The following is a 12,420-nucleotide window of genomic DNA, read 5'->3' on the forward strand; positions in this document are numbered from 1 at the left end:
AGTGTGGGGATCCCTGATGAACGGGGGGGGATCAGAGTTAATATTTGCACAGAGCAAACCAGGGAGAGGCATGCTATTTTGGTGTTTGGGTAAAGCACCTCTGTATAGCTGCATGGTGCTGTTCCCTGTAGAGGTCCCCCCCACCTCCCAGTTTTATCTGTGCAAATGTTGTGTGGATTTTTTCACCCTGATTAGAGCAGTATTGTTTAGGAAAAAAAAAAAAATCTTGCAACTAGTGACTTGAACTTGAAGTCCCCAGCCCTATCTCCCAATTCTTGATGGAGGAAAAGTTGCTCTGCCAAGCGAAGCGTTGGGCAGGACAGCGCCTGGCGGCAGCGGCACAGCCACAGCGCGATGGGCCCTGTGCTGCTCGCCGGGTGCCGACTTCTTAGGCCTTCGCTCACTTTTCATTTTTTAATAATGAACGTTATTTTAAACAAAACAACCGAGAGAGGTGAACAGATCAATATGTGGATCTGAAAACATTTTCTTAACTTTGTTTAACTTAGGAAGTTACTATAAATGACAGGTACTCAAGAAAACACTTTCCTTTCACAATTTGTTTTCAAACTGCATTCTGTGTTTCAACAAAATTTGTTGAAATTGCGTTGTTGTTCACTAACTTTTTTCTTCTGTCTTTTCTCTATAAGGTTTCTGTGATGGTAGGAGTATTTCCCCCAGCAACTGAGAGGGAAGGTATATCTGTGTATTTTTTTTAATGGAGGTTTAGCGTTTGTTTGTAAAAATTGCAAGAAAATGAGCAGACTGTGAAGGTGGACAAACTTCATTTGTTTTGTAGTTGTTTGCTCCAGAATTGTCTAGATCTTCCTTTGGATAGAAGGGACAAGAAGTGTTTTGTTTTATGTTGGTGGGTTTTTTTCCTCAAGTAAGGCATAGGTTTCTCCACTGCCTCCTAAGCCTGACTGGCTATTTACTTATTTTTATTTTTTTTTCTTGAATTAAAAAGAAAATCAGGAAGAAGATTTGGAGATTTGGTCTTGTCGCACATATGAAGTCAATGGAAAACCGTGAGGTACATCTAAGAGCAAAACTTAGCTCAGGCTTGTCAGTGATCGTAATGCTTGCTCTGAAGTTGTACAGTGCCCATGATATACTGAGGAAAAATAGGCCGTAATGCAATGCACTGCTTCAGTTCTGTTTATTTTGGGAGTTCCTGAAGTTATTTTATGTGCAATTTCCTGATGTGAGGAAAATTCAAAGTTACTTGTAATGATTTATCCAGAGAGTTTCTTCTAGTAACATCAAGAGGCAGCCTGAAATTGTGCTTACCCTATACTTCACTCAGATCAGCCTTATACAATAATGTGGTTGTTTCTCACTTCTAACTGCACGCGGAGGGCGTGCGGCCGTGATTCTGGAGCCTGCAGGCAGCTGCAACAGAAAAGGACTCTCGTGGTTTGCTTTTGCTTTCTGTTCCTGTTGCGTCCATTTTCACATTTTTTTTTTTACAAAGCTGAGTGTCTGAAGGACTACTTATTGCAAGATTGGAAAATAAAACTCAGCAGTACATGCGTTTGGGGGCTTGTTTTGTTCATGCTTTTGGTTTTTGCATAGCACTCTATTGGAGGCACTGTTCTCACTGTTAGAAACAACCCAGGGCACTGAGAAATTGAAAATGCTGATTGATAAAATGAAAATCTCAGCTTTATTTGCCAAAAGTCTTAATCAAAGAGACTGAGTACATCTCTTTCAAAACCTTGCACCCTGGCAGACTGCTCAACATGGTCACTTTACATCCTTTAGTGTCTCTAAATACCTCTAAGTAGCTGAAAGTGAAAAGATTAGAAATCCAGTAGCTAATGCAGCTTCTCTTCAAACGTTTTCTCTAAAACGTTTAATACTGCGTCCCTGAGGATGTCCCATTATTTAAGCTGTGTGACTGTGGAATCATTTTGACTCTGAGGGGCAGATATTCAGAAGTGTTTGAGGGATTTTACTCATCAAACTCTTGCAACTTCCTTTCTTCACTGCAGTGAGTACAAAGTTCTTTGTAAAACACATCTCTCTCAGTTTATACGAGCATCAGTCAAGTCAAATTTACAGGGGGCGCAGGAATTGCCATGTGTACTCTGCAGGCATACCAAAACAGTCACGTTACCAGCTGATACTAAAGGTTCCCCTAAACTTTTCTAAAGGGTTTTAGAGCTTATTCACAAATAAATGCTGAGGAAGTGTTTCTATGCTTTTTCAGACACTTTTTCCCTACCATCATGTTATACTAATAGCGCTAACAAAAGTAGCTCAACAGCATGTACTTTTAATAGAATTAATCACAAAAGCTTCTGATGCACTTTGCAACCCATATGCATTTGCAGGCAGAAACTGTTTCTCTCGCTGATACGCAGCCTAGCACGGGGTGGAACGCAGCAGCTGTTTGACAGCACGATGACACACGAGGCATTAGCACCGGAAGCAGGAAAACTCCACTGTATCCAGTAGAAACTATGAAGGATTTAAGGTAACCCAAAATGAGAGCTGATAAGGACATGAGAGTTTTAACAGTTGATTGATTGAGACATTTTATTTCTGTACAAAATGCACACTTTTTTTTTTCTGGGCTACAAAAGCCTGCTTTTCTTTTTTCATTATTTGTATTTTTTTTTTTGGCTCAGTGTTACTGGCTCAGGCTTGCTTATAGGGCAGTTAGCAAGCTAAGGCATGGAGTATGCAAGGCAATTGTATTAGGTGCTCTGCTTTAACCTACATGGATAGAGTGGTACCTGCTTTGAAAGTGGAATCATTTGTGTTGCAAAAAGGCATGTTATGCCTCCTTCAATACCAAGGCAGAGGGCTGCTAGGATGTAGCTATGCTGCAGATATACACCCAGATGCCCATATAGCAGCTTCTTCATGTGCAGGCAGTCCATGAGAGAGAAGAGCCCTGCTGCTACATAGCTGCCAGGATCTGCAGCACTTGGATATTGTCCTGGGGGCCTCTCCTTCATGTGTTGTCCCAACCTGACCTTGCTTAGCTCGTGAGAGCTGCCTAGATCACAGCTCAAGGCTGTATGGCTGCAGGTATTAAAGTGTAAGGTCTGACACTGATTATAACAATGAGCAGGAAACCTCGTGCATGCTGTATGTGTTCTTAATGAACACTGAAGCCAAAATATTCATGCCTTTCTCTTTTCATATATTATCAGTAGAGCATATTTTAACAGTTGTTTGAAAATGAACCATGATCAGAAAAAAACCAAACACCTAGCAAAAACTCCTTAATTAAACATGTTTTCCAAAGCTTTCTCCTTAGGTATGAACATGGGCAGAATATCCTCATGGTTTTCTGACAGCATCATTCAGCCTGAAATTGAAGTGACCTCATTATGAAGGGATGCAAAGAGCTCAGTCTCTGACTTCGTTCTTCCTGTGTTTGCTGATGATTTTTATACTTCTAGCAAGATTTTTGGTGAATGCTACACCGAAAAGCTTCCTAGGAGGAAAAGTACCTCGAATTCACCAGAGGAAAGACAGGATGTGTCGTGTAGGTTGTCATTTGAGGAAGGTGTCTTTAGATTTTGGTTGTTTCAGTTTGGGCTGGTGTCAAACAAGCGTTGTGATGGTGTGTGGTTGTAATCTGGTTCCTTGAGCTGCTGCTCGCTAACAGTTCACATTTTAGCTTTTTCAGTGGATAAGATTTTGCATGATGGATCACAATTTTTCCTTAGTTACAATCAGGCAATACTGATGGGTTGCTTTAGTAGTTGGTTTAGCTTGGGTGTAAATGAAGGTATAATGTGACCCTTTGTGTTTAGGTACACATAAGCACAGAAATATTATTAGAGTGCATTTCCACTTGAAATGGGAAGCTCTTGAAACGTTGGTTTTGCGTGGTTGTTTATACTAAAAAATAAGAAGAGCAGTCAAGAAAACTGTGTTCCAGAAACTAACTAATCAAGACCAGTTTGAGGTCATGTTTTCTTTTTCATAGATTTTTCCATTATTTTAACATTTCCTAGGGGACTGGGCAAATTTCAGCAGTGATTTGAATGAGCCTGGGATATAGAAGTTAGATATAAATGACACTAAATTCAGTTTCTGTGCATGAGTTCAAAACTAAACCAAGTAAAAACTCAGAAGCTTCCTGTCTAGATTTGAAGCTATCTCAAACTCTAAGGCAAAGAAGAAAGTCTAGTATTCTTAATGCTGCTGAAGTCAGTGCAGCTGCTGAAGCTCCTGGCCACTGAAACATGCATACTACTCCAATAAGATTATGGTGCCGTGGGTTGTGAACTGGACATCTGGTATGAAACCCAGGCCCTGGCAAGTGATCTGCCACTGACTCTAATGGAGTCAATCCCACCTACAAACCTTTTTTCAAGGGTTTAGACACTCAATGTTTGAAGAGGTAGAAGAGTTTCCTTCATATAACTGGAGGTACAGGTGTGTGACTAAGCTGCCTCTGCCCAAAGGCAGAGACTAGGGATAATTAAGCAGGAACAGAGACACCTAAAGAGAGAGAGAATTACCAATAACTAGGCATACAAAATTAAAATAAACTGGTGATTCTAGTTTCAGGTAGTGATTTTACTGGTTTCACATGGCAGAGACAGTGTATACAGGGAGTGTTGTGCTTTAGTGCCAGCAATAGCTTTCCAAGTACCATGCAGACAGCCACAATTGATTGACTTTTGACACCTCTAATTTTGACTCCTTTTAATCCGTGGGGGAAAAACAGATTTCTCTGGGATTTGGTGCTTCAGCCTACTATCTTGCAGTTGCTGCTGAAGCCTGGTTCTGTCCAAATTGCAGCGTGAATTGTTGTATTGTTTGTGACTCGTGGTCTAATTAAACAATCTTAAAGAATGCAATCCCAACATTAGCTGCATTTTTACTAAGCATATCCAAGTATTTTCTCTCTCTTGGAAAGCTGGGTAAGTGTTGTTAAATCATCTGCCTGTCTGATTGCCAAAGCGTAAATGATATCTGTCATTAGTGTGCAGAACTGGGCTGTCCTGTGAGCATACTGGATAGTTGCCTAGGATGGTTGAATTGGAATGGGATATTTCTAGGGCTTATCAACAAGTACTCACACCTAAGCGTTAACTGGGCCCTCACTTTAGGTGTGTGTGTGTGAGTGAGTGCACAAGAGAAAACAGCCACAGAAAGTAAAGCTTCCAATTCTCTGTGCAAGTATAGTGGAGCAGAGGCTTTTTTTTTTTTTTTTTTTTTTTTTTTTTTGAATATGTTCCTTGGTGGAAAGCCAGGCCTGCTATATAAAACTTCTGTCTGTGATCATCTCGCTTTCAATTTGGTCGCGCTCTTAGATCTGCCAGTTTGTAGCTTTGAGTTTGTGGTGCAGAACTGTTCATGCATTTTGCATTCCTGTTTGCTCATTGAAAACCAGTTGGTGCCAACAGAAGTATCTTTCCAGGCTAAGGTGCTCTTAAACTGAAGATCTAATTCTTATTATGCGGTACCTAATGCTACAAAATGTTGTGCGCATATTGATGATTTTGCAAAGACTTTAATCTCTTTGAATTTCACTCTTTTGCTTGTTTTAACTCTCTTCTGTTATATGCACTTTTAGCTTTTCTCTGCTGCCCTGAATTTGTCATTATTATACTAAGCTAATAACTTTTCCTTTTTGGGCTTTTAAAGCTGTCTTGCAGCTTTGTGGGCTTCTTTTAGAGGAGAAATTTTGTTGGTTAATACTTCTAGCACCCAGTAGTTTAGGTGCTTTGCAGAATAATGGTGTGCGGGATGGGATGGGGACTTGGGAGACCTGAGTTCAATGCCCAGCCCTTCTACATAATCCCTTTGCTGTTTTGAATAATTTTCCTAATACCTCTGTTTAATTCCTAGTGGTAATATTTCCTTTCTCCATCTCTGCCTTATCTGTCGAAGATATAAGGCCCAGCTTTGTGTGTCCACACACGCGTGTGTTTCAGTAGAGGAGGGTGCAGGAATAGGACCCAGTGAATTTTGTAACTCAAGGAGAGGACAGCAGGGACAACAGTCGTGTCCTGCAGCTGCCACAATGATTTTCCCATCTTGAGCTCCTGTATGTTTTGAGGTTGCTTGTCTTTAGATAACTCCACAGTGCAGGAACAAGCACGCTCCTTGGCGAGTTGCTGCAGCATGTGTATCCAAGAGCATCCGGCTCCATCCAGTCCTCTCCGTCCCTGAGGCTCTGTCATTGCTTTGGCCTGTTAACCAGCACTGCACCTTCTCAGGCCGCGTGTGGATCTGCTTCGCGAGACTCCCCCTTCTCCTGGTGCTGTTCCAGGGGTTTGGCCAGTCTGCAGGTGTGAAAATGCTTTACTACGCTTCTGCCTCAGCGGATTTCCCCCTTGAAGGGATGTATGACTTGAGCTGCATCTGGCTGAGGGTGCTGGTGCCTAATCTGCTTGCTGCTGGTTTTTGCTTTCTCTGCAAAAGCAACCTCTGCTGTAGTAATCCACTGTATTCACTGTACAACTGCAGGATACCCCTTTTTTTTCTCCTGCTGCATCCTTCTTACCTTTATTAAACAAATTGACAGTAGGTGCTTTTTTTAGTTGGTGTTTTCCTCCCCTGTTCCCTTGCTATCAAATGCACATCACATGATAGCAGGCCTCACCCAGACCCCAGCGACTGCCTATCGCAGTGTGTCGTCAGCTGGCGCCGTTCCCAATTCTCCAGAGCTGGCAACTGTCCTCTTTTCTTTGAGCTCCGATAACGGGAACAGATTAGCGTTGGGAGCAGCCTGAGCGCTGCTTCGGGGAGCTTTACTCCTGTATACCTCCGGTTTTCCACAAATCTTGCCAAGTGAGTTTCCTGATCGTGGGCTGTGTCATTTGCTATTCTCCCCTTCCCTACCCCCACCCATTTCCTGACATCACTTTTATTTTAAATGCGGCTGTAGTAGTGGTCCAGTTCTGCCGGAGCACTCCACCCAGTACTTCCAAACGCAGTAAATCTTGCTGATTGGGGGACTTACATGGGGTGCAGAGCTAGGAGAACTACACAGCCTTGTTCTACTTAGAAAAGAAGTCCTCATAAGTTGATGAACATTATTAAACTTCCTTTTTTCCTTCCCAAACTGTGTAGACTTAATTTGGTGATGCTACCCTACGTAGAAACAAACAAGAATCTTTAGCTTTTCCCTTCCACATTCTCCTGCGGTGATTTTTAAATGATGTGGCATAAAGGTATAGATAAAATACAGACTCCCCAAGTGAGCTGCTTTTAAAACAGTAAGAATGTATCAACTGACATCTTAGAAAATGCAGCAGACTGTTAGTTTTACGGTGGTTGTGGCATCTGGCCTCGTCATTCCAGGGCTGAAACTGCCTGATGTGAAGGCTGGGTTTGCAGCGCAGGTGATTCTGATAATCTCTTGGCAATCTTGCTGGCATAGACCCTGCTCTCTCTGGGTGTTTTTATTCATAAAGAGAAAGCTGGAGTCTGCACTGCTGTTATGGCCAGCTACTCTTCTGCTGAAGGCCAAGATCCAGTGACTTGGGATTTCCTTACTTTGCTGACATTTGGGCTTGTCCCACATGCCTGCTGATTCTAATCATGAGAAGCAGACACAGGCTATTCGGTCTTTTCTCCTCTAGTTAAGCACAGACACTGGGAGTGAAAGAACACATCATATTTTGAGCATTGTTTTTTCCCAGCACAGAATCAAAGCCTTTTCAGCTGCCTAGCCAGGGGAAAGGGATCAGGTGGATTTTGGAGAGAAATCTGTTTATAACTGGTCCCAACATGCTCCTGTTCTTAAGAAAACTAATTGATTTAAACAGTGGGCAATTGGTGGAATGTATTGCCCAGTGCTATGTGCTGTAAGATTAATAAACATTGCCCTGTAGGACACCTGTAATCTGCTGCCTTGAACACTGCCATGGAGTCCATCTGCCATATTATGCATATGAATGGAGATGAGACGCTATTGCAGCCTAGGGCATTTTTGCTACTCTGGCCCCGGTGGGATGTGGGGGTGTGCATGTAGAGGATGGTTGGGGGGAACTTGTATATGAAATGCCCTCAGGTCCTGTCTTCCCAGTTCTGTTGTCTGACACACACATGGCAAAATCTCCAGGAGAACTGGGAAATGCTGATGAGAGTAGATCATCCTTTTGCTGTGGACAGCATGCCTCTGCCTTTTTGACTTTAGGCAGCAGGTAATTTTTGCTCACCTTGTGTCTGTCTGAAGATACTTGTCATCACAGTGTGGTATCAAACCCCTAGAGATGATGTCCTGTGTGGATTTGTGTGTCTGACACTTGCCACAGATGGAGTGATACTTGCTGGTGAAAGAAGGGGAAGTTTTTGAGGATGGTGCAGACTTGCTTCTGGCAGAGGAGACTCTGCCTGTTCCTCGGCAAGGGACCTCCTGGTTAGATGACCTGGCAAATGCTCCTTTTCGTCTTTGTCTCACTGAGGCTTGTGCACCTTGTTTTGTGAAACGTGGTTGTCTCCCTCACTCGGGGCTGAATTGCAGCATGGTGCTTGATCTGAATTATTATTGTGTCCTGTGCAGAGCACAGCAGTCTACTCTGAGCAGAGCATGTTTGCCTGGACATGAGACCCTTGTCCTGCACGCTTTATGCTGGCTGCCTGGTTGCTTCCAGAGGCAGTGCCAGGGACTGGCAGTTGTGCTCTGTGAAGCTAGGAACAGGCGAGGGCCGATCTCTGTCCACAGTGGTCGACTCCTGCGCATCTTCTCCTGAAGATGCGCTCAATGGGGCAGTTTTCTGCTGCGGATGCTAATTGTACTTGCAAATGATACCAACCTGGAGGAGCTGTGATCTCTCTGGGGAGCACTGTTAGGATACAAAATGATCTTGACAGATGAGAGAAACCACCTAGAAAAAATAAGAGGCAATTCAGTAAAGACAAGCACAAAGTTTGACATGTATTTGGGCAGTCCTCCTTCCCATGTGCAAAACGGGAGGTGGCTGACGAAGCAGCCGTGCAGCAAGGGGCTGGAGTGCCCGGCTGCGGGCAGGCTGAACGTGAGACACCAGGGTTGCCCAGTTGTAAGAAGCGAGCTGGGGCTTGCAGGCAAGAGGGTTCAGTGATCTTCCACTCAGCTCAGTGTTAGTGAGGTTGAAGCTGGAGTCTTGAATCAGTTTGGGGCTCACAGCCTTCAAAAGCAGCAAAACAACCCTAATGTGGGCCAGTTAAAGATGGTCCAGAGGAGAACAGCATGACTGATCAGAGATCTAGCAGATATGACCCGTGAGGAGAAAACGAAGGTGCTGGGGTGGTTTAGGCCATAGAAGAGTGAGGGGGAGTGATGGCCATGATAACAATCATCTCACATGCAAAAGGTAGCTGCAAAAAGGAGGGAATAAATTGTTTTGCATTTCCCTTGGGAATAGGCTGGTATTCTTACGTGTCTCGTGGGAACTGAGTGCAGGGCACTCCCAGCATCAGGCTTTCGCCACAGATCTGCTGGAGCCTCTTTCTCTTTAGCTGATATCCTTGTCTGTGCCTGTGTCCCTGTGGCTATGTCCCTTCTCCCCCGTGTCCCAGTGGCCAGCCCGCGCAGCGCGCAGTGTGCCGGGAGCCTGTGCTTCCTGTTGCAGCAGAGCTGGAAGTGGGGGGGAGCAGGCCAGCCGCCGAGCGGACCTGTACCTCTGATCCATACATGCAAGAGCAAGGCTCGCCCATGCTTTTGTGCTGAGAAGGCAGGGGGTTACTATCCAGGTGTGGCTCCACAAATGCCTGCTTAGAGGTATTCCCTAACATCAGAAGATGAGATTTTTTGGCTACTAATGTGAAGGAAGTTTAACATTTGCCTTTGGCTTGCGTAAGAAAGCCAGTCATTTTTCTTTGGGAGTCTGAAGGCTGGGAACAAGAGCTTTTTAGGGTGACCAGAGTGAAAGCAAGAATGCTGCTTTAGACTTATTGCAGGATTTGGTGGTAACAGCACGCAGATAAAAGCTCCCAGGCTGTGACAGATGAGCCCGAAGCATCCTGACAGACGGCCCTTTAGCACCAGCAGTCAAAAGGTGGTGGTGGTATGGCTGCAGGGGTTTGTTTCTATATCCTAGTGAGATTTTTATCTTGGGGACAAGCTCACTGTCCTTCATCATGTGGCAACTACTGCAGCAAAGCAATATTAGGAAGTAACATTTTAGCTGTCTTCCACGTGATTAGTCCTGCTGGAGGGAGGGGGAAGGGCTTCATGCTCTTTATTAATCATTTCTTCTTCCCTCCTCCCATCTGCTCAGTGGCTCTTGCGCTCTTGCATACGCCACTGATATCTGATCACTTTATTTCTCCCTTTCTGTCTCTCTCCCTCGTTGTCAGCTCTTTGCTGAGTCTCTGTCTTTCTTACTCCCAGCCCTTTGCAGAGATGCTGCCCAGTGACCTGATTCTCTCTCCTAGCTCCCTTTTAAAGGAAAGAAGAAGAAAAAGTCGGAAAGAAAAATGCTGTCTAATGTCTCATTCCCCTCTCCCTGGACGTAATGCCTTTTTGTAGTGGTCAGTGCCTTCAGCCAAAGTTGCGGAGCACGTGTGGGCAGTGCCTGCTTTCCTCTCCTCCTCTTCACGCTCTCCCCGGAGGCAGCAAGCCTGACTCCTCCTCCACCTCCTTCTCTTCCAGCTGCTTTCACTAGCCTCCTAGCTCTTCTTGGCAATGAGGAGCCCGGACATCTGTAGAAGCAGCTGGAAGCAACATGGAGAGCCAATATCCTGCAGCTCACCAGATCTCTACAAACCTCAGCTTAGGAACCACCAGTCTAAGACTGTAATGTTTAATTCACTGTGTTTTTATACTGTTTAGTTTGCACTGCGCCCTGCTCTTTTCTCACCATCCCAACGAAGGTATTGCCTCTGATGTGCAGTCATCTCAGAGCTGAAGCACGTCGTTCTACAAATCCTGTAGCCAGTCTGTAAAAGTGAATGCTCTTATGCTGTAGTGGAGGAAGGCAGAGTTAAGCTTTGTTTCTATCTGGATCTCTGACATTACCTGCCAGTATCTTCCGATGGCTCTAACGCAGGATCCGAATCCTCCGTCGGCTAAAGCTGGGCCTCTGTCAAACAACCACAGCTGAATGGTGCTACAAATTTGTATTCTCAAGAACGGAGCAGAAGTATTTTGCCTGTTCACTGTCACTTTGCCATCCAATCTGCGCTAAACCTTCTCAGAAAAATGACTGAGGTGGTGTTCTGAAAGACGATAGCTATTTTTTCACATAAACACTGGGAGCCAGCGTTAAACGGAGCTCAGCAGGGTGATCCCCACTGCAAAAGCAAGCAAAAGAGGGACTGCATTCCTGCTGCTGTCAACTCAGAGGTGGGGGGAGCCTCCTGGTGTAGGGGTGGCAGCAGGCTGCACTGCAGGGCTTTTTGGGGATGGGACCCCGAAGGAAAGCCTGCGAGCCGTGTTGCTATGAAAAGCCTCACAGCACGTTACCTGATGCAAGTTTTTGGCAAACACAGTAATTGTCACTGAGGTGGCCGAGATGCAGCATGCGGTGAGGAGGTTTTGCCTTGTGAGCACACGAACGCGCTTTCCCCAGCCCTGGTGCGCGAGGGCAGCCTAGGAAAGCCTGGGCAGTTACGCTGCAAATTGCAGTGACGATGGGGTTTGGATGGGGTCTCATACTCTGTTTGGAGATCTGAAATTTGCCAGTTGTGTGGCAGTAAGCACATAACAAGGTAAATAACTTAGGGAGATGCTTTAAAAACCTTTTCCAAAGGACTTGGAAGATAAGCACGATGACTGAGGACAATGTTTTTATAAAGACCTCAGCCTAGTTTCCCATTTTGTTCCTGCAACAAACTGCAGTTATGCAGAAAGCAGCTATTGGCATTTTTAATGTCTAATTCCCTGAGCAACTAGCAGTAGCTGTTTGCTTTTAAATGTCGGTATTTGCACCCACAGCAACTTGAGCCGAGAGGTACAAAGTAAAGGGACTGGCTTTAAAAATGCAGCAATTTGGGCTTTGGACGACTAGCTTTGACAGGATGGAGCAGCGCTTTGCAGCACAGAGGTACGGATACGCAGAGCCTACGTGTGTTGTTCTTGTCCGGTGTTAAAGTCCAGTGTAAAGCAAATAGCATTTGCAAGTAGCCCAGGGATGTCTTTTCTTTGGTCTCTAAACCTTTGCTGTGAAAGAGAGCTCTCATATTTTCCATTCCTAATTCAAGAGCTGGAGGGATCACTAAAGCCAGGTATCAAATTACAAGAGAAAGAGTGAAGACCTTTGGTTGCAGCTTCATCTGCTCACACAGTACATCCATACAACCACTTGTGTCAGCCCCCAGGCCCATGTTAAAATGATGCAAGGGAAATAGTTCATTTTTTCTTTAAGTCTGTCCTTGAGAAGCACAGTGTTTGCAAGTAAAGTTCCCACCAATAGGTATGTGTGAGGGCTAGGAAGAGGAGGAAAAGCTCTGTAATGCTGTAAAATGCATCTTATCCATAGAACACATAGAACAGGAAATATTGTTCCTACTCAT

General features: G+C 44.6%; 1 protein-coding gene across 2 annotated transcripts in view; it reads left to right on the forward strand.

Moving 5' to 3' along the window:
- SERTAD2 (SERTA domain containing 2) overlaps positions 1–12,420 on the forward strand; it is a 72,091-nt gene that overhangs the window by 23,401 nt on the left and 36,270 nt on the right. The window contains exon 1 of one of the 2 annotated variants that reach the window (XM_062573470.1): positions 2,408–2,479. The exons of the other annotated variant lie outside the window; for it this stretch is intronic. Coding sequence (XP_062429454.1) covers positions 2,466–2,479 — 14 coding nt within the window. The 5' untranslated portion in view covers positions 2,408–2,465. Of the gene's footprint in view, positions 1–2,407; positions 2,480–12,420 lie in introns of those variants that run through there. 2 annotated transcript variants of the gene reach the window in all.

Source organism: Rhea pennata, chromosome 3, assembly GCF_028389875.1.
Source record: "Rhea pennata isolate bPtePen1 chromosome 3, bPtePen1.pri, whole genome shotgun sequence".
Lineage (NCBI taxonomy): Eukaryota > Metazoa > Chordata > Aves > Rheiformes > Rheidae > Rhea > Rhea pennata.